Raw genomic sequence first — 22457 nt, forward strand, 5'->3', positions numbered from 1 at the left:
ATAATAATTAAGTTCCCTAAAGTAGCTGATGCAGAACTTTCATCAAACACCTTCCCTCAGAGTCATTTGTTCAACATTTGAGAATTCTATTGACATTGCTAAGTTTAGGGCATGACTCTGACACCATTTAGATGAACACGACTCTCCACAATTGTATGATATTATCCATCTGAAGGCCTTACATCAATGGAGATAGTATTCATTTAACCCGGTCCAATAAATAGTAATTAACTATTTATATATATATATATTTATTGTTTTTTTTTTAAGTTAAATTATAAATTTGTTGGTGAAGTTTTACCTTTTAAAATTGTAAATTTAGTTATTAAATTTCAATTTATATATTTACTTTAAACAAAATTAAAAAAGAATGGTTAGATATAAATTCAAATTTGTATCTAAAAGATAATTTATTATTAAAAATTTTAAATTTATTAATAATCTATTTGATATTAAAATAATAGTTTAAAGACATGTTAGTATTAGTAATTTTTAAAAGCTGCTTAAAAAAATTAATTTAGAATTATTCCATTTATAAATTCTCATAATAATTGGGTGCGAAAAGTCATGTTGAAACATACCTTATAATATAATTAAATAAAATCCAAAATCTATTAAAATAAATAAATAATTCCGTCATTTTCGGAGTTCGATTAAACGTCATCGTTTGTTAGTGTATCAAAATAATGAATTAATTTTTAGAAATTTCTCCTTTTTGAAATCACGCATCCAATCGTGTAGTATAAAAAAAGATTGGCTAACTAATTTATTTTTTTGTTTTTAGCCGTTGTAACTTACCTACTTAATTTATATACTCAATTTATAATAGACTTAACTATTTCTTTTAAATTTAATTTTTACCAAATTCATTTTACTACAGATGGTAAAAATTTGAACATTTTACCCCTTTGAGATAAATGTTGTATGACAGTGCACATTTTTCACGTGCTTCTTTTTATCCATATTTATAAGGATTTTTTCTTTTTATCTCTAATAATTTTAATATAGATCAGTTAAGAATATAATAAAATATGTGAGTTTTAAAAAATAAAAGATTAATTAATATATTTTTTTTAAGTTCTTACAAGTGAAATTAAGAGATAAAATCTCAAATTTTGTAGTTGGTCGTATATACCTTAGTCAATTAAATTATGCCTAAGTATAATTTTAATTGTTTTTTCAATCGATGATATATTTTTTTATTTTTAAAATTTGATATCTTAATAAGATTATATATATATATTCAATTAAGAAAAATAAATCTAAAAAAACTATATTCAATTAGATTAGATTTGGTCTATAATATGTCTCATCCAATTCAACCATCGACCTTTTAACAATTACATGTTCACTTAATTGCTCGACATAACTTCGATATCTTCATATAATTCACTCGATGAATCATGAATTGGGTCATCGTAATTTTTTTTTTATAAATAGACTTGCATTTTAACTCAAAAAATAAAATAATGTTAATAAGAAGGCTGAACGTGGATACCACTACCCTCCACACTCGAACCTTTTGTATTAATATACATAGAGATATCCATCGAACAAGATGGGGACGAAGATCCGTTTCTCATCTACACTCTATTTTTTTTCATTATATATTTCTACGAATTTATCCATTTATTTTTGTGGGAACGAGAATGAAAATTCTCTACATATAAGTCGTAAGATAAGGTTCTAAAATTTATTCCCGTTTATTATTATTAAAAATAGTTATTTTAAAGAATTATTGTAATTTGTAAATTTTATTTTTTAATGATTAATTAGGAGTTGAACCAACTTGTTTTAAATTTTTGTTTCACGTATAATAATAAATAAATTATAAAATTAATATATATTTAATTGTAATGACAAATTTGGATAACATAATTTTCAAATATCATAAAAATATCTCAAACGGGTTAGTTCTATTTATTAATAAATTAACAATTAAATCAATGATAATGGTAAAACAAAATAATCCAAATAACATAAATAAATTAAAAAATCAATGTAAAAAAATATTTAAAAAATTAAACAAATAAAAGCAAGACATTAAATACGACCACAAAAATCGATTGAAACATAAAATTTAGGGAATAATGTGTTATAAATCCATAAGGGTAAAACGGTAACTGCACATGAACTAAAAGTTTAAAAGGAGTCGAGAAATACTGATTTTTTCAAAGAAGGCGCCATTTTCTACAATAACCCTCGTTTAGTTCACTTCATTGTTCGTCGTCCTCGATATACGCCTGCAATCGTCTCTGCATCATCCTTTAAACGGTATTGTTGAAAGTTTATTCTCCAATCGATTTGTATTTTTCAGTTTTCTTCTTTAAATAATGGCGATTGCCGAAAGTTTTGTTGTATTTCATTTTGATCATTTCCTTTATTGAATCACGTTACAAATATGATTTGTAGCAATAGTTGTGGAATCAGTTTGGTTACTGAGATAATGCAGAAATAGGATGAGATTGTTAGCTGAGACTCTGATTTTTGGGTTTATTACTATGTGTACAGTTTTTTCCTTCGTTGTTTATAATTGATCGCCCGATGGCGACAGAGGAGCTTTCTTCTTGTGTGTGCTATATTCAGTTGTGCTTGTTAATAACGAATGTTTTATTTGGATTTTTGTTGTTTATTTTCCACAAGATCTTGATAATGAAGATGGACACTACCGGTCTTGAATCAGCCACTTTTTTCGGTGACGTCTTTTGATATTCCAAATTCTGTGCTTATGTGAGTGAACATGTGTAACACCCGAGCTTAGGAGGTATCAATGACTCTTGCTTTCCTTCATAAGATTCATATACATGTAGGTCATGAGATTTTATGTAGGCCATGGAGACCGAGCAAGTCGATGAAGAAAGAAATTAGGCTCGGGATAGTTGTAATATTAAAAAAAAAGTAAAAGTCAATATTAGAGGAAAAACGGTCCTTTTGCACCTCCTCCTATTTGAGGGGTCTGATTAGCTGGGACATAACAAGAAAGAGAAAGAAAGGAAAGAGGGGAACGAAGTCTTACTTATAAGAGTGTGGAAACTTCTCCTTAGCAAACGTGTTTTAAAACCTTAAGGAGAAGACTAGAAAGAAAAATTCAGAGAGGACGATAACTGTTAACGGTGGGTTTGGACGGTTACCGAAAGGAAAATCCAGAAAGGACCCACCTAATAATTTTGGCAATTAGTTAAGGGGCGGTGTGATGGAGAAATACTTGAGTGCATCTTGGGTTACACTCATTTTTTTGTAGCCAAATCCTTCCACAGTAGAAAAAAACAAAAATATATTTTAAACAAAAAAAAGAGTTTATCATGTGGCAAACTGTGGTTAGACAACGGAGTGAGCTGCAAAAAGATGGGTGCAGTTCAGGTTGCACTCGAAGTATATTTCAGGTGTGCCTGGCGTAGAGGAGAGGTTGCAAATGGAGAAAGTTAACTGTAATTTTAGTTAAAAAAGATACTTGATAGGGGACCGTCTCGAACAAGGTTAGTTTTTGGATTCCTATTGATTCCAAGCTGTCCTTTTCTCTTATAAACAATTAGAAAGGTCTGGTCCACTTTGTTTTAATTGAAGGAATTGGAACTGAAGATTTTGGACAATTAACTCTCTTGATAGTTAACCAAACAAACTCCTGATATCTTTTCGGACCGCATAAACTAGTTGGTAACCATTCCGTTTTGATTTTGCCATTCCAAGAATCCCCTTGGTCTTCCTCCTGAAAAATCGATTAGCCGAGTGTTTGGGTGGATTCGCGTGTTCTCCATGGTGAACCATGTTGAGGATTGTTGGGAGGAAGTCCCACATTGGCTAATTAAGGGGATGATCATGGGTTTATAAGTAAATAATACATCTTCATTGGTACGAGGCCTTTTGGGGAAGTCCAAAAGCAAAACCATTAGAACTTATGTTCAATACTATTGTGGAGAGATCCATGATTCCTAACAATATCTTATGGGATTGCAGAGACCTCGATTGTATTATTTGCATTATTTGACAGTGAAGGAGGAAAATTGAAAGGAACTCGAATGTCAGTTGAATCTGGTTCACCTTATGTGTATGGTGTCCTGGACAATGGGTATTCATCTTTGCTTTTACTTGTCCTTCATCTTCATCGAAATAGAAACTTGTAACCCAACATCATTGGTACAAAAATCTTAACATACCCCTGAGAAAGGTAGAGAAATTTACTTCTTAACACACTGCTGTGCTTCATTCCTTCATGTACAATTGGTAATTCTTGACTATGCCAAACTTCAATATGGATTTGAGGTATTCTGATTTCCAACGTGTCTGCAGCTACCGGTACGATTTATCAGTTCAAGAAGCTGCTGAACTGTCTAGAAGAGCAATTTATCATGCAACATTCTGAGACGAGGTCAGTAACAGAGTTGCTAGTGGTATCTCCTGATTACTCCTCTCCTTATCATGTCGATATGTATATCGTATATCCATTTCTCGTTTCTAAGCATAGTTTTATCTGAAATTGGGTTTTTGTTCAGTTTTGTAGATCCCATATTTGTTTGAGAGGGAAACGAAATATTCTTTTACAAGGGTGTGGAAACCTCTCCCTAACAAATGCGTTTTAAAATCTTGAAAGGAAACCCAAAAAGAAAAACTCAAAGAAAACAATATCTATTAGTGGTGAGTTTAAGATGTTATAAATAGTAAAATCTCACCTTGGTTGGGGAGGGAACAAAACATTCTTTATAAGGGTGTCAAATCTCTCCCTAATAGACGCGATTTAGCGATTTAGGACATGCGAGGGGTGGAATTAGCTAATTTTACTTAGTACTGTATGGTCCCATTTTAAAGCAAGACAAAATTTCAACCTAGAGTTGCCTATTCAACAAATTATTCCTTCGATTTCTTTCTTGAACTACACTTCAGCTTTACTATGCAAAAGTCTAACCTGACACACTAACATAAACTATAATATTTTTATTATAAAAAAAAATATCATTATTCTTAAAAATATTATTCAGAACATGTAGAATATTAAAATAATAATAATAAATTCCTGAGTCAATGTTACTCCATGTTGGCTGGTATTATGTTTATTCCATCCCTAATCATTCTGGCATATGCACAACTTAGCAAAGTATGATCTGAGAGATAAATTCCAAATCATTTTCTTATTCTTTGGACCTACATTTATATGAAAATGCAATAATTAAGCTAGCTTGCTATTGAAAATGTATTCAGTAATTAAAAATTTAAGAATGTAGCAGTTTTTTGCTTGAAAATTTGAATCCAACAGTTCATTTGATCTCTTTTATTTTGGTGATGACTGTTGATCCCATTGTGCAATGCAGATTGGGAATTTGAGCTTATTTGGTTAAAATGTAGGACATAGACTTGTATAGTATATCACATCATTGTTTGAGATTTAATATGATCCCTTGGACCCCAAGCTATTTATTCTTATTTTACAGCTGTCTTCACTTTTTAGCCTCAGGAACAATCTACTGTTGAGGTATGGAGGACTCATAAAATATGGGCTTCCAGGTAAATTGCTTGAAAAACTTAGAATTATTGATTAATTTTGCAAGGATGGTCTATCGGATTCATAGCTACTCCTCTTACTACAGGACGCTTACCTAGTCAACATTTAGATCTGGTTCTACCCGATTTTTTTTGGTTTATCCTAACATTCCTCACTTGTACGACCGTTGTTGAGCAATTTTTGGATGTCAAATAAACCTCTCTTTCATCAGAAATGACCTAGCTCAATGGGGAAATCCCAATTCATTGGACCTTTAGGTGCAATCAAATAGAAAGCTCCAAGGGCGCCGTATTCTAGTAGCCCAAACTATGTGATTGAATAAATCCTCCTTTATCTGTTGCAGGTCAAGGACTCCTTCTCCTCCCCTTCTTCAAACTTCAATCTCAACAATAGAACAAGATCTATTTTGTATCATATCTAAGAGATTCTTGGATTTAGCAAATCGACTGCAATCTTTTTCTGTCCGTGAGGATCCCAATCCCAACAGAGCACCTTCTACTAATAATAGGCAATGAATTAGATCATCATTCTCAACAAGTCTATTTAATGCGACCGATTTACCCTCTTTTACAATCAGTTTCGCATCAAGAACTTGATTTTTTTTTGTACTTCAGAATGGATACACAACTTTTTTTGCAACGTTGATAATGACCTATATTTTAGATGATATTTCATAGCTTGAATCGTCGTTTAAAATAGTGATTTAGAGAGGAAGTGTTTGAATAAATGATATTACTATGTTGGATAAAAGGAATTATGAGTGTTTATATGATTTGGGGAAAGGAAGGAGTATATAGATGTTTTAACGTAAAATCACATACATGCTGACCAGCCTCTTATAAATGAAAGAAGAAAGACATGGATAATAAATTACATCAATTGTAGACCCAACCTTTCCAACTACTCCAACAATAATCATTAAACCTTAGATTAAGCAATACCCAAGGTAAAAATTAAACTTCTAATTCTACCTTCTATATTATTTTATTACCCCTAAATCTGTTGCTTGTTTTTGTATGTTAGGTTGAACTAAATTATTATTATGCAATGTTGCTATGTATTGGATTTGCAAATGTCTGTTTATATTTGATCCTCTTTTGTTGTAAAACTGTAATAATTTGTTACCGCTGTGGCAACAATAGTTTCATTAATTAAATTATGTGAATGATTGATTAATAGGTGAGCTTCGGAAACAATTAAAGACATATTCCGAATAATTACAGTAATTAATTAATTATTATTGTTAGTATTTTGTTCACGAACTTGTGGAATAAGGAGACTCGAACATTTGTCGTGGCATTTGTTTATTACTAAATGAAGTAGGGCATTTTGGATGTAATTTTGAAATGGTTAATATCACTTTCATACTATCAAAATCGGGTTTGAAGGATTAAAACTAGGTCTTCAGGTGATACTGGGTTTAACCGTAGCAAAATCACTATAAAAATCACTATAAAGCATGTTTTAAGCACTATTTAAAGTTTTTAATCCGTGTTTAGTACGTATTTAAGATTTAAAAATTCAAACAGCGAGAAATCGAATATGTAGTAGCCGAAGTCTACTATTAGCCGATGTTGTCTTCTTTGAGCCTCCCCTCGAGGTGATTGGGAGAGGTTTCCATAATATTTTGTTCTCCCTCCAATTGATGTGGGATTTGACAATCCACCCTCATTTGGGGCTCAGCGTCCTTGTTGGCACACCAATCGGTGTCCTCCCGTGTAGAGGCTCAGCATTTTCGCTGGCACACCGTTTGGTGTCAAGCTTTGATACCATTTCTAACAACTCAAGCTCATCTCTATCAGATATTGTCTTTTTGAATTTTTCTTTTCAAACTTCCCCTTAAAATTTTAAAACACGTATGATAGGGAGAGAGGTTTTTATACCCTTATAAAAAATATTTCGTTCTCCCCACAATTGATGTGGGATTTGACAATCCACCCTCATTCGGGGCTCAGCGTCCTTATTGGCACGCCATTCAGTGTCCTCACGCTTCGAGGCTCAGCATCTTCGTTGGCACACCGTTTGGTGTCTAGTTTTGATATCATTTCTAACAACTCAAGCTCGCAGCTAGTAAATATTGTCTTTTTTGAATTTTTCTTTCAAACTTTCTCTTAAAATTTTAAAACACGTCTATTAATGAGAGGTTTCCATACGCTTATAAAGAATATTTTGTTTTCTATCAAATCGGGAACACATATATTTAATTTAGTTAATAGTATAAAAAAGAGATAGATATTAGAATAAGCGGGTATAAAATAGAGCATATTTGTTTGTTATTTAGCTTCTAAGCATGATTTCATGATTGTGAATAAGATACAATCATCCTCTACATCTTCCCACTCAACCATATCATAATGCATTTAATACTAGTGCTTCTTATATATATATATATATATAACAAATGGCCCACACGAGAGCCTGCAATTAAAGGTCTGAAATGGAGGAGTGATTGTGGAACGTTAGATATTTATTATTGTTAGCTGAAGAATAATGATTGCCTTTAATAGATGGTTGATTCTCATGTTGTCTATTTTCTTACTGTGCTCACTCACGTACCTGATTATTTATCTTTTAATTTCATCTATATATTTCTAGAGTGATTCCATTTTCTAGAAAATTAATATTTATATTAGCTACATCCCTGTCTACATAGATTCTTCATAAATTTAGTTAAATGATAATAAATTGATAAATGTTTTCAAATTATTAATGCATGCAATAAATCCACCCTTGGGAATTTAAATAAATCCCATTCCAATATCCCCATCCATATTTGTAGATAAATAATAAAAGTATGAAAAATAATAAAAGTATGAAAATTGAGAGAGTAAACTTGTAATTTAATTTAATTTATTTTTAGTTTGAATGCTATTTGATAAACAATAAAATTAAATAATAATTAACCAAGTTATTTGGATGTTCTATTGACGTGACAGATAAAAATATTCATCATGATTTATAAGTGAGGAATACTATCACCATTGGTAGAGGCCTGTTGGGAAGCCTTGCAAAGCCATGAGAGCTTATGCTCAAGGTGAACAATATCATACTATGGTAGAGTCGTGTTAAAAATTACTGAAGGGATAACCAAATTATTTGAATGTTGTATTGGCATCACATATAAAAATATCAGTTACTGAAGGGATAACCACAGTAAAAAAAATAATTAATTAATGGGTTGTTAGAGTTTATTAGGACAAGAAACATCCAACATTATGCCCAAAGATAATGATAAAAAGGCCGACATTCATAAAGCATCTCTCCCCCCTTTGCTTTTCTTCTACTTCCCTTAATCCTTTTTGTTCAAAAAGATCGTCTCCTTTTCTTTTATAATATTTATTTTAGGCCAAACTGTAATTAAATTTATCAGAAATTCATCCATGATTTTAATAATTTGCATATTTATTATAATTTTATTTTATTTTGTTTTTTTTATCATTTATTTTTTATGCAAATTTTAATTAGATGTTTGAAAATAAATAAATAGATATTGTTGAAAATTGTTGGGAGGGAGTCATTCAATAATTTTGGAAAGAAATACATCTCTATTGTTACGAGGCCTTTTAGGGAAGTCCAAAACAAAGTTATGAGAGCTTATGCTAAAAGTTGACAATATCATACCATTGTGGAGAGTTGTGATTCTTAACATGGTATCAGATTAATACCCTTAACTTAGTCATGTCAATAAAATTCTCAAATGTCAAATAAAGAAGGTGTGAGCCTCGAAAGTGTAGTCAAAAGTGACTCAAGTGTTGAACAATGGGTGTATTTTGTTCGAGGACTCTAGATTGTTGAGGATTGTTGGGAGGAGGGAGTCTCACATTGGCTAATTTCGGGAATGATCATGGGTTTATAAGTAAGAAATACATATTCATTGGTACGAGATCGGTGGATAATAATATAATTTAATATTTGATTGGTTGATGGGGGTAAAACATTTACAATACAATTAAAAAAATTAAATTGAAAAGTATTTGGTAAATTGACATTTTTTTGGGTTAAAATATTTTTATTATTTTCCGTAATTTAAAAGTTAATTTTTATTAATAATTAAAATTAGGTTGAAATGAAATGATAGAGATGAAAAGAGTAAATTTCAGCGTTAGTTTATCCTCTTGTTTATTTGTAGATGGCGGGAGGAAGATGGCAGCCATCAAAATCTCTCTCTCTCTCTCTCTCTCTCTCTCTCTCTCTCTCTCTCTCTCCTTTAATAGACAGCCATAGCCAACCACCTCTCCTCTTCCTCAACAACATTTCTGGTTCTCTTCTTCACTCTACTACTCAACCTCCACTCTCATCGCATTTCGATTCCTCTTTTTCTGGTTACTGCTTCCTTCGCCGCCGGTCGCCGTTGCTGCCTTGTTCTAGAGGGAGGACGACAGTGGTGATGATGGAGAAGAATCTGCTGTTTCTTGTCCTCGATTTGGTTTTGTTTTTTCAATTTCAGGTCTCGTTTAGGGTGTTTTCCCTCTCGCCGGACGGTCTCTCGCTTCTTTCTCTCAAGTCGGCGGTCGACCAGTCGCCTGATTCCTCTGTTTTCTCCGATTGGAACGAGGATGACTCTACGCCTTGCCGATGGTCTGGCATTTCTTGTATGAATGTTTCTGGCGACTCGCGTGTCGTTGGGATTGCTCTCTCTGGTAAGAATCTCCATGGCTATATTCCTTCTGAGCTTGGGTCGCTTGTCTATCTCCGGCGATTGAACCTCCATAACAATAATTTCTACGGCTCCATACCTGAGCAGTTGTTTAATGCTACCTCATTGCATAGCTTATTTCTCTATAGCAATAATCTATCTGGTTCTTTTCCCCCTTCGATCTGCAACATTCCGAGGCTTCAGAACCTCGATCTCTCCAATAATTCTCTCGCCGGACCAATTCCCGACGAATTGAAGAATTGTAAACAGTTGCAGCATTTAATACTCGCCAGAAATCAATTTGACGGAGAAATCCCGTCTGGTATGTGGTCAAGGATGGATAATTTACTTCAACTCGATCTCTCATCCAACGATTTCAGTGGATCGATTCCGGAGGATTTGGGGGAACTGAAGACACTTACCGGTACGCTGAACCTGTCCTTCAATCATTTATCGGGTAAAATTCCGAAGACTCTCGGAGATTTGCCGGTGACGGTGAGTTTCGACCTTCGGAGCAACAATCTGAGCGGAAGCATACCTCAGACGGGTTCCTTCGCGAATCAGGGACCGACTGCATTTCTCAATAACCCCGACTTGTGCGGATTTCCTCTTCAGAAATCTTGTGGGAGTTCAGAACGTGGCTCACCGGGTAATACGGATTCTAAGCCATCTTACATTGCTCCTAGAAAAGGATTGAGCGCCGGACTAATCATTCTCATCTCGGCCGCCGACGCGGCCGGAGTAGCGTTTATCGGCCTGATAATAGTGTACATATATTGGCGAAGGAAGGACGATTCGAACGGCTGTAGCTGTACGGCCAAAAGAAAATTCGGTGGGAACCAGAAAGATCTCTGCGGTTTTCCTTGTATGAATGGACAAGATAAGAATGAGGAGTCCGAAATGGAGGAACCGGAGAACAGTGACAGAAGCAAAGAAGAAGGAGGGCTTGTGGCCATAGACAAAGGCTTTACGTTCGAGCTCGACGAGCTACTGAGAGCATCAGCCTATGTGCTGGGAAAGAGTGGACTAGGGATTGTGTACAAAGTGGTCCTTGGAAATGGGATTCCGGTGGCCGTACGGCGGGTGGGCGAAGGCGGAGAACAGAGGTATAAAGAGTTCGTGGCGGAGGTGCAGGCCATTGGAAGGGTAAAGCATCCCAATATCGTGAAACTGAGAGCTTATTATTGGGCGCCGGATGAGAAGCTTTTGATCAGTGATTTTATCTCCAATGGAAACTTGGCCTCTGCACTTCGCGGTTAGTCCCTTAATTCCTTTGCATTTCATTATCTGATTGCTCTGTTCTTGTCTGAATCTGCTGGTTGAACGGCGACCCAAAACTCCTCCCTCAATCTTGCCTTTCTGTTTTGGGATTAATTTTATTTCACTCTTCATGATCACATTGCTGGAATTTAGCTCTCTACGACACAAAATACCAGTAGTTATTACATTAGTCAACTAACTCTCCTACCCGTGATAGCTTTTTGGAACGTGGGTTCCACCCAGCCTACTGTTTGATGATTTTGGGCCCTTCATCGATGATCTCTCGACGGCGTAGACATAATTAATGCAAAGCTCTTTTTAACTTTTATCTGGTTGGAGTGGGGGAGAAAATTCCCGTATGGGATATTTGTTTTTTAGTTTTGGGTCGGTGCTTGACTTGGAGGGATCCTGTTGGGCATAATGGTTGGCTGCCTAATGCCATTGCCGAGCGTGGGATCCAACGATGGATGGCCCCATTCCCCGTGCTCACTCCACTTTCCACGCAGCCCTGAATTGCAGGCGCTGCTCCTTACGCATTCGAATGTTTTGTGTAACAGCCCATGAGATTCCACATGATTCGAGATCGAAACAAATCATTTCTCATCACACCTTTTTAAAACTTTGAGAGAAAAGGACAATACTTGTTTGCTATGAGTTTGGGCGGTTACAAATGACATCAAAATCAAACACCAGACTAGTGTTAGTGAAGACGGCCCCAAATGGGTAAATTGTGAGATCTCGTCTCAGTTGAAGAGAGGAACAAAACACTCTTATAAGAGTGTGAAAACCTCTCTTAAAACTTTGAGAGGAAGCTCGGAAGGGGAGATCTCACATCAGTTGGAGAGGAGAACAAAACACTCTTGTAATAGTGTAGAAACCTCTCTTAAAACCTGGAGGGGAAGCCCAGAAAGTGAGATTCCATATCAGTTAGAGAGGGGAACAAAACACTATTTAAAGAGTGTGGAAACCTCTCTTAAAACCTTGAGAGAAAATCTGGAAGGGAAAACTCAAAGAAGACAATATCTTATCTGCTTAGTTGTATTTTAAGTCTAGTAATCAAATAGTCAAACCTTACCTATACCAATAATTCTCGACACACCCGCCCTTAATAAGGGTAATTAAGGATGATTAAAGTACAGATTAGTGAAAATAACTTTCATTATAACTTAGTTTATGTCTTAGAACTTACCTTATGCAACTTAGCTGTGGTTTTACCAAAGTTCAAATGAAACTTTAATACAATAGATGAAACCCACTAAGTGTATTGGTTTAATTGGCGTGATGCATATATCTTTCTGATGTCGCACTGACGTTGTCAACGAAACAGGGAGAAACGGGCAGCCATCTTCAGTGCTTTCATGGTCAACGAGACTGAGAATTGCCAAGGGAACCGCAAGGGGGTTGGCTTATCTACACGAATGCAGTCCAAGAAAATTCGTCCATGGCGACATCAAGCCCTCCAACATTCTCCTCGACAACGATTTCCAGCCCCACATCTCTGACTTCGGCCTCAACCGTTTAATCAGCATCACCGGCAACAACCCCTCCTCCTCCGGCGGCCTAATTGGCGGCGCCTTCTCATACCTCAAGTCCGTCCAAACCGAACGCACCAACAACTACTGCGCGCCGGAGGCCCGTGCCCCTGGCGGTCGTCCCACCCAAAAATGGGACGTCTATTCCTTCGGAGTCATGGTCCTCGAATTGCTCACCGGAAAGTCACCGGAGCTTTCTCCCAACACGTCGACTTCTTTGGAGATTCCAGATTTGGTGAGATGGGTCAGAAAAGGATTTGAAGAAGCAATGCCATTGTCGGATTTGGTTGACCCTGCTCTGCTACAAGAAGTACATGCCAAGAAAGAGGTCCTCGCCGTATTCCACGTGGCGCTCGCTTGTACAGAGAGCGACCCGGAACTCCGGCCCAGAATGAAAACAGTGTCAGAGAGTTTCGACAGGATGGGATCGTAAGAAATAATCGTGATTTAATGAACATGGCCGCCATTGTTGTACCAGTCAAGCTGCTACTGTAATTGCGAGTATTATGTACTCTCGCAGGAGCCAATCAATTTTTACGCCAAGAAAGATTAGGTTGGGCACAAAATTGTCCATGGAGATGGGTTTCTTCTTTTTTCCCCTTTCGACTCTGTAATTGCTATTTTTCTTCTCTGATCTTTATGCTATAATTTGTTCTTATTTTACATTTTGCAATTTCACATGAGGAAAGTAAGTATCAATGTTCTTGAATTTGAAAATTTTGAGATAAGATGCTTAGAATCCAACCACTTTGTTTAATTAAGATGCAGTGTCACAATTACATGACATTTTTTATTTCTTTCTGTGAAGTGAAATCTGTCATCAATTCGTGAAAGATTATAAGTACCATCCATGTTCATATTCTGCACGTAGAAGCCTTTAAATAGAAAAGCCTTTGATACCGACTGCCCAACTAATGATGGCAGTCCAAATTAGCTGATTTAGCACCCTATGCTAAATAACAAGACCATAGGTGTTAAAAAAAACACCTCAATAATTCTAACATTTTGATCCCAAAATAATATATAAAAATATATATTGAAATTGAATTTTAATTCTTAATTAAATATTTAAAAATTAATAAATAGATGGTTAATGAATTAATATTTTACTTACAAAAAAAAATTGAATAAATGATTCCAACCACTGGAACCAACTTAATTAAAAAAAAAAAAAAATGATTGAATTGTGTTGAGTTTATTATTAAGTAATTGAGTTGGGTCTAAACAATGTCTTAATCCAACCCAACCTACCAACGTTCCTACAAACCACATTTGATCGTTTCATTAAGCTTACTAATACAACTTTTGGTTATAATTTATTTAGTATAAACTTTGTATTTGGATGAAAACCACCTTAAAAAATGTTATAAATTTTGGGTAATTACAATTTAGTGTAATTGTATTTTATTAATATATTTTAAGACTTTTTATTTATTATAATTACATAAGGTTAATTATGACCAAATATGATCTTTTGCGGAGCTATTCAAACCTCAAAAAAGTATTACAGAAAGATTTGATCAACCAGAATCATTCAAAATAGATCTTACTTGTGATGGATTGAATCATTCAATCAATAAGTTAATTCGAATCTTTCTCCCCTTATATAGATTCCCTATCAGGTTCCTCTCTTTCCCTTGCTTTCTTTTCCGCCATTGCTTCTTCTGCTTTTAGCTACGTATAGCTCACAAGTTATGCTCTTGTATCTGCATGCGTTTGTATCTAACGCCGTAAGTAATACAAACAAAAATTGGTGACCGGAATCCGCCATCTGTTCAGTTCAATTTCGTTTTGGATTGCAGTTAAAATGATTGCCTTGTTTAATTTCTGCTGCTACTAGAGCATGAATACTCCATTCATTCACTAGATTAAATAATTATTTATGAAGGCAAAAACATGGTGTGAACAAAGGTAGTAGGTACTCCTTTGTTTGGATTTTTGTGAGATCCCGCATCGGTTGGAGAGGGGATCAAAACATTTCTTGTAAGTGTGTGGAAATGCAGACATGTTTTAAAACCATGAGGCTGATGGCGATACGTAACGGGCCAAAACGGACAATATTTGCTAGCGGTGAGCTTGGATTATTACAAATGGTATCAAATGAAGACACTGGGCGATGTGTCAGTGAGAAGGCTGAGCTCTGTAAGAGGTGGACACGAGGCGGTGTGTCAACAAGGACGTTGGGTCTCAAAGGGGGGTGGATTAGGGGCCCACATCGTTGGAGAAGGGAATGAGTGCTAGCGAAGATATTGGGTCCTGAAGGGATTGGATTGTGAGATCCCCACATCGGTTGGGGAGAAGAACAAAACATTCTTTATAAGAGTGTGGAAGCTTCTCCCTAGTAGATGCATTTTAAAAACCTTGAGGAGAATCCTGAATGGGAAAGCCCAAAAAAGACAATATCTGCCAGCGGTAGGCGAATTTTAGTCAGGCCTCTTCAATTTCTTACTGTTGAATCGTTGGGAATATACGTATGTACTATATACTGTTCCTATTCCTCAATCTGGTTGATGAATCATGGTGGAAGCTGAATATATAACTGATGAGCTCTTAACTCTTATCAATGGTTGATATGAACCACGACCAAGGAATTTCCATACCTCAAGGTCCAATTACAAGGACGAGAGCCAAGAAGCTACAACAAACATTATACAGTTATATTCAAGCTATGGTGAGCTCATCAAAAGAAATTCTAGAAGACGCTGGAGACCTCCCTTGTATGTTGTGGAAAGTTGAGGTTCAAGAAAGAGATGAATTAAATGCACTTTAAGTTGCATTTAATGAACTCCGCTGAATTTAAGAAACTAGTCCACTAATAAGGATGACTAATAAGCACATTTTATTAATTGCATTATTTAATTATAGTTTAACTATTTGTTTGTCTTATTTAAGCTAGTTTTAAATATAGGAGTTAAGGTTATATTGTAACCCACCTAGGTTACTATATTCCACCGTTAACTAGCCATTATTTTAATATGGAGGTTATGGGTATTTCTCGTTTACTAGCCCATTTAATTTGGGAGTTATGTATGACATAGGTTAAGGTTGTAAAGGCTATATAAAGCTTTGTAGGTTGTATTTGTAGGGAGACTTGGAAAATATAGTAAAAGAAGCATTTGTGCTTTTCTTTGGCCAATGGCTAAGTTTCTTTGCAATTCTATGTAGTTTAGGTTGCACGTAGAATCATTCAAGCTCGACATGATCAATCTTGCTTGTGGAGTGATTCGAATCTCAAACAAGTGTCCTTGCGTTGAGGTATTTGATCAACAAGAATCATTCAAGCTAGACATGATCGTTCTTGCTTGTGGAGTGATTCGAATCTCAATTAAGTGTTATTGCCTTGAGATATTCGATCAACAAGGTAATCCGAATCTTATTCCCCTTGTATTGATTCCTTATCATATCAATGGTCCCGTTACACCATTCTATTATTGAGTGCATTAAATTGCCATCATGAGATGAACTAGACCAAATTATCAATCCTTTATCTGTTCTAGACTCGTATGAGTAATTTGACATGAAGCTGTACCTATCCTTCTGGCTTTTGTTGACTAAGGATGATAGCTCTTAGCCTGCTGATAAGGCTAGAGTAACAGACTGGATCTGATGCTAATGAACTTTGAAAGCTGCAATGAGATTTTGTACTTCTAATTGTTGACTGTATGATTGTAGCAGCCATGCTAATAACTATGTTCAAAGCTTTCTAGGGTGCCCTTTGTTCTTGACTCTTGGGAGAGCTTCTGAATTTTCTTTATCCTTAATGACAATTTTCTTTTTCCTGTAGACCGGCTGCACTCATAGGCAGTTGGCACTTGCCTGTCCGGTTGGAGAGGGGAACAAAACATTCTTTATAAGGGTGTGAAAACTTCTTCCTAGTAGACGCGTTTTAAAAACCTTGAGGGGAAGCTTGAAAAAGAAAGTCTAAAGAGGACAATATCTGCTAGCGGTGGGCTTGGGCTGTTACATTTTGTCCGTTATCAGTGACAACCATTGTTACACCTTGAATTGCTCTCGTGTCCGCTGCCGGCATTTTCTGGAAGGATTCTTATCTTAGTTGCCTTTCTCAATTGACACAATTCTGAAAACTGTTCTAGTTCGTTAACTTCGTTTGTCAAGTGTTTGTATATGCAGGTTATGTTGAGGATTATTAGGAGTGAGTCCGACATTGGTTAATTTAGTGGAAGATCATGGGTTTATAAGTGAAGAATACTATCTCCATTGGTACAAGGCCTTTTGGGGAAGCCCAAAGTAAAGTCACGTGAGCTTATGCTCAAAGTGGACAATATCATATCATTGTGGAGAGTCGTGATTCCTAATAGGTTACTCGTCGGTGGAAACTCATATGATGTGATGTATTCAAGTGTAACCTTATGGATTACACATTACTCATTCATTTGATGGTCAAAGCTCATTTAACTTCAAGAATGATGCCCACATGTTCCTGTGTTATTTCTGATGGACGGCAACTTGCTTTCCTCCTTATCCCAGCATTCATTACAATCCGACTCGCCGTACTATGGTCGTTGGAACAGGTGAATTATTGAGCCCTTGGTAGTTTCGGGATGCCTTACAATTTACAATGGAAAATGGGAATGTTTATTCATCTTTTTGGTTGAAACCTCCTCTGCATTTATTATGGAGGCTTGTTTTTAATGTGGTGGTTCCCTTGAGGCCCTCGATTTGACATGTATGAAATCGTTCTTTGATAGTTGAGACTTCATAGAGAGTGATCGAGCGAGGAAGACAGGTAAATTACAATTCCATCGTATATTGATGTTCGGTGTAAATAAATTCTTACCCTAGCTAGGAAAGGAAGAGATCCATGGTACATGAGTCTGTTAAGTATATTTAGTACTAAATTATAGTTTACCATATATATCATATTTGATATTTTATTATGAGGCAAATATCCCTTTCCTTTATTATTATTTCCATTTTATTACTCTTTTCATATCTTGTTTGATTATAAATAGATAACTTTCGCACCACAATTTAAGTGGGGTAGTTTTAGCAAATATTTTCATGGTTCAGAGTCCTCTCGATTTAACAACCCCGATCCTTTCTTTCCAATGACTTTTGAATCTTCTACTGTTCTTCTCCGCCACCACGGGTGGTTTTGACGTCGCAGGGGCAGTCGCCATGGCTGCCGCAAGCGGAGCTGATTGATTACTCTTCGGCTCCATGCTTTTGACCTCCAGATCACTCTTCGCCATACTCTGTACATACAACCTCACATTTTCCAACATAATCGATTTTTCCTCGACCAACATAGTCTCTTTCATTTTCTTCCCAATCTTCTCTTCATCCTTCACAGAAACCCTAACTTAAACCTATCGACCTTCTGTAGAGATTTACCTTTTGAATTTGGGCGCCACACTGGCCTCTTTGCCAACCAAGTCGTTGCCGCCCTTCTCACCGAAATTGGCTCATTCGCCCAATGTGGCGACTCTTCCGGCTTCAACATTGTCTTTGTCCCTTGCTCTAGGTTTCTCCCTTCTACTTCTTGGGTTAGACATATTCTCGCCAGAGCCAAGGCAGCATCGTCGCTGAGCGACGATCTGTCTTCTTGGGTTAGACATATTTTCGCCGAAGCCAAGGTAGCATCGCCGCTGAGTGACAATCCCTTAGAGTTTTTGATGGGCAAGAAAGTGTTTCTTTACGCCTCCTCCGAACCAGGTTGTTGACATCTTCACGAAAAGTGTTTCTCGATCTCTCTTTGAATTTTTTAGATCCAAGCTTCACGTTCGTTCAAATCCGACGCTCAGCTTGCAGGGGGTGTTAAGGATATTTAGTACTAAATTATAGTTTACCATATATATCATATTTGATATTTTATTATAAGACAAATATCTAGATATTTGCCTCCTTACCATATGTATCTTTTTCATTTATTGTTATTTCTATTTATTACTCTTTTTGCATATCCTGTTAATTTATTTGATTATAAATACTTGTAATTTGTTTGATTATAAATAGATAACTTTCACACCATTTAGGTGTGGTGGATTAAACAAACATTCTCAGGTATGAACGTTTTTTGGTTGATATACACAAAGTAGATAATATTAATACTAAGAGCGTAATATGATCGATTCAAGGAGATGTTATTTTATTATGTAGTGTTTATACCTTAGCTTATTTTGATTATGTTGGTATTGGATCTTTTTTTGTGGAGGAATGGCTTGGACATATATAGACAGCCACTTGGTTTGTCCCTGTTGGTAGTGAAGCTTGAGGGGCCAATGGCGTGTGTGAGATGGAATCTCCTACTCTTTAAATGCTATAGCTTGCGCTTGCATTTGGAAGACGTGAAATTCAAGGTATGTAAATGCAATTGATGAGGTTTTTAGAAGAATGTTTAAATCATTTTTTTACTATTGGTTTATGTAATAGATTTGTCTTTCTTTTGGTAGGACCATGACCTAATTATCACTCATGTTAAACCATGAGTAGTAAATTTAAACAGTGAATTCCTTCTTAACATCCACTTTTTACCTTCAAATAACCCTCCACTTCCCCATTTTTCACACGCTCGTTTTACTGGTTGAAATGTTAATACGTACCATTCACTTATTCGCGCATGTTAAAGTATTGTACTCCCTTTCATAATGACAAACCAAATACTACGGCATTTCAGAGTATTGTCATCTGCACACAGAGTAAAGATTTTTTGGTTCGACATTATTTGAGAGGCAAGAATTTGAACTTTTAACTTGTGGGTATGTCTATGGGTATGTCTATGCACTTTAACCTTTTACTTATTCGTCGGTTTGTCAAACCTTAACCATGTGAGACTTTAACACAACCAAAAATCTTTGGCGGCTTGATCCCATGGTGTATCAGGTGACAATCTTATTCATAAATAAAATATTAGTTTCTGTATGTCAGATTAGTACGAAAATTTGAATCTTTAATAGTACATATGCCTTAACTTCTCACTGGTTTGCCCAATAGTTTATTACATAATCCTCTAAAGTTGAATCCAATTAGAGGTAGAAAAAGCAACAGTAATATGTGAGGTGAAAAGGTAGAGTGGGTAAGAAAATTTTGATTAGACGAAGCAATGATGCTGTCTTGGATTCGGAGTAAAGTCGTCTACTAAATTAACAGTTCCTTAATGATATTTTTTAGAGTTATTTAAAAAGTTTATAAAAATATTATTGAAACTTTTAAAAATTTAAAGATATTTTAAGACAATACCATTTTAAAAGTATTATTATTAATTTATTCTTTGTTTTTTAGTATAAAAATATAAAAAAAAAATATTTATCACTCTTTGTTTTGATATAATAAATATGCTGTAAACTATAATTATGTTTCCATTTTCATATAAAGTAACGTCTCTTTAAATGGAATAACATATCTCCATTTATTTTAATTTTTCAACCTTGATAATCCAAATCTTAAATAAATAAATATATCACAAATTGATATCATTTCTCTAAGTTTTTTTTTTTTTTTTTTTTTTTTTTTTTTTTTTTTTATCTATTTCGATCTAATATAAATACTAAAATAAAAAAATATATTTAATGTCATATCTTTTATAAAAAAATTCAAAACAATATAAATTAATTTATTTTAAAAAAAACTGAATTCATAATAATAGAATATTATATAAATTTAATTAATATATAAAATATTGTCGAAATTATACAGCCCCTAAAGCATCCTTTTATTGCATATATATATATATATATATATATATATATATATATATATATATATATACACACACAAAGGCCCCACTCCCAGTAAATGCCATTACTTCACTTTGAAGACCAATCAACAACGCCCTGCCAACAGGACCTGACCCATATCGACAGATCCTTTCCCTTTCTTGAACAAATTTTTGTGTTCCTCTTGCCATCGCCATGTTACACGATCGGTAGGGGACAGATTCTGGCGACCAAAAATGGGGAATTGTGTTCTTATTCGTAGAGACCAAAAATCTGACCCCAAATTCAAGTGGTCGGTCGGTTCCGGTGCGCTCGTCAATGTCCGTGTGCCGATCCCGACCGAGCTCGACCAAGCCAACGGCAGGCTCTGTTCCAGTCCGCCGTCTTCTCATCTTCCCAGCTCGCCTGAATTCGGTTCGATTCCAACCCCCTCTTTGATTTTGTTCTTGATTTTTAAGTGATTAATGCAATTTTGTACTTGATTTTAAGTGATTTTGAAATATGGATTAAAATTAATGCAGGTAAGGGCGATGAGATGTTCTTCGATTCTCAGGCTTGGTTGGATTCTGATAACGATGATTTCTTCAGCCTTAACGGAGGTTAGAATTTTAAAAACTTCGATTAGTTTGATTTATGTGAAATTCATGTTAATAATCACGAACCTCCACAATGGTATGATATTGTCATTTTGAACCTAAGCCTCAACAATTCTGATCTTGGCTTGTTGTTTACGAGCAGATAACACGCCGTCGTGCAGCAGCACTCCGATATGGCGTCCGAACGCCGTCGAGACGCCGGCGGTGGAGCCATCGCCGGAGGGAACGAAGAAGCTGCTAATTGAGCTGTTTCGCGAGAGCTTTGATAGCGAGCATGGAAGAACAATTGGGACTGCAACGAGTAATGGTCACATTGGGGTGGTGATTATGGAAGGTAATAATAATAATAATAGCAAGCCAAATTGTGGCGGGCGTTCAAGATCGGTGAAAGGGAAATCGGCGCAGTCCACGGCGTGGTGCATTCCGGTTCCGAAATTGGCGCGGAGTCTCAGCCTTAGCGACAAAAAGAAGAGGCTGCTCAGCCCTTGCCGCGGCGGTGGACCAGTGCACCCTTGAGCCCGTTGTTTTCCTTGTGAATCTGTATGTAAACTACTGGACTGGGAATGGTTTTGAACTCTATAAGATTTATGTTTTTTTTTCTTCAAATGGTTTTAATTAGATTTATCTTTTATCTCTTTAATTCTGGTCCAATTAAATTGTACTTAACATTAAATAATAAATAATTGTTGTTTTAATACATTCTTTCAAATTTTAAAAATACTAAATTAATAAAAAAAATATTTATACTCAGATTTATCTCAAAAAATACATAAGATTTATTTTTTACTGACCCTATTACTAAACTTTTAAAAAAATTCAAAATTACTCTTACCATTAGTACTATGTTTAAAAAATACTCATAATATTTTGAAAGTAGTATTCATATTTTTCAAATTTATAGGGAAGATTCACAAAATTTATTACCGTAGTGTATGGACTAAAATGATCTATCAACATCGTGTATAGATTAATTTTAAACTTTTTAATGTTACTTTTAAAAGTCAGAGTGTACTAAGAAATGTGATACTAATGGTAAGATTTTTTTTTCTTCCCGTCAGTTTAAGGTATTTTTTAAGTTTTTTAAAAATAATTAGGAGCTGATTAAGTTTTATATTTGAAAGTTTGAGGGTATTTTTAAAACAATCAAAACTTTTGAAAATTGTATTTTTGAAAATAAATATTAACGGCTTTCATCTAAAACTAACGGTAACAATATTTTTAAACTTATTTTTAATTTAAGGGTATTATTAAAATTTTAAAAAA

General features: G+C 35.2%; 2 protein-coding genes and 2 long non-coding RNA genes across 4 annotated transcripts; all 4 read left to right on the forward strand.

Annotated features, from left to right (window-relative positions):
• Positions 1-2187: 2187 nt before the first annotated feature.
• Positions 2188-5449, forward strand: LOC111791752 (uncharacterized). The gene is made up of 3 exons (XR_002814683.2): positions 2188-2274; positions 2644-2764; positions 3955-5449. It is a non-coding gene; the product is annotated as an uncharacterized LOC111791752 (long non-coding RNA).
• Positions 5450-5454: 5 nt separating this feature from the next.
• LOC147793832 (uncharacterized) lies at positions 5455-6018 on the forward strand. The gene is made up of 2 exons (XR_015420504.1): positions 5455-5496; positions 5838-6018. It is a non-coding gene; the product is annotated as an uncharacterized LOC147793832 (long non-coding RNA).
• A 3593-nt stretch (positions 6019-9611) lies between these two features.
• Positions 9612-13587, forward strand: LOC111804070 (receptor protein kinase-like protein ZAR1). The gene is made up of 2 exons (XM_023688755.2): positions 9612-11385; positions 12718-13587. The coding sequence occupies exons 1-2, from the start codon at positions 9624-9626 to the stop codon at positions 13353-13355; spliced, it is 2400 nt and encodes a 799-aa protein (XP_023544523.2). The 5' UTR covers positions 9612-9623; the 3' UTR covers positions 13356-13587.
• A 7080-nt stretch (positions 13588-20667) lies between these two features.
• Positions 20668-21889, forward strand: LOC111801452 (uncharacterized protein At3g27210). Its single transcript, XM_023685458.2, has 3 exons — positions 20668-21012; positions 21120-21197; positions 21337-21889. Exons 1-3 carry the CDS (start codon positions 20835-20837, stop codon positions 21708-21710), a joined length of 630 nt encoding a protein of 209 aa, XP_023541226.2. The 5' UTR covers positions 20668-20834; the 3' UTR covers positions 21711-21889.
• The last annotated feature ends 568 nt before the right edge of the window (positions 21890-22457 follow it).

The sequence above is a fragment of the Cucurbita pepo genome, chromosome 1 (assembly GCF_057944985.1).
Source record: "Cucurbita pepo subsp. pepo isolate OVF chromosome 1, ASM5794498v1, whole genome shotgun sequence".
NCBI classification, from domain to species: Eukaryota; Viridiplantae; Streptophyta; class Magnoliopsida; order Cucurbitales; family Cucurbitaceae; genus Cucurbita; species Cucurbita pepo.

Bases quoted from the DNA above. Each gene is read 5' to 3' on its own strand.
- LOC111804070 (XM_023688755.2), top strand. From the start codon at position 9,624: ATGGCGGGAGGAAGATGGCAGCCATCAAAATCTCTCTCTCTCTCTCTC. The intron at 11,386-12,717 runs GTTAGTCCCTTA...TCAACGAAACAG, and splicing joins CTTGGCCTCTGCACTTCGCG to GGAGAAACGGGCAGCCATCT.
- LOC111801452 (XM_023685458.2), top strand. From the start codon at position 20,835: ATGGGGAATTGTGTTCTTATTCGTAGAGACCAAAAATCTGACCCCAAA. The intron at 21,013-21,119 runs GTTCGATTCCAA...AAATTAATGCAG, and splicing joins TCCCAGCTCGCCTGAATTCG to GTAAGGGCGATGAGATGTTC. The intron at 21,198-21,336 runs GTTAGAATTTTA...GTTTACGAGCAG, and splicing joins TTTCTTCAGCCTTAACGGAG to ATAACACGCCGTCGTGCAGC.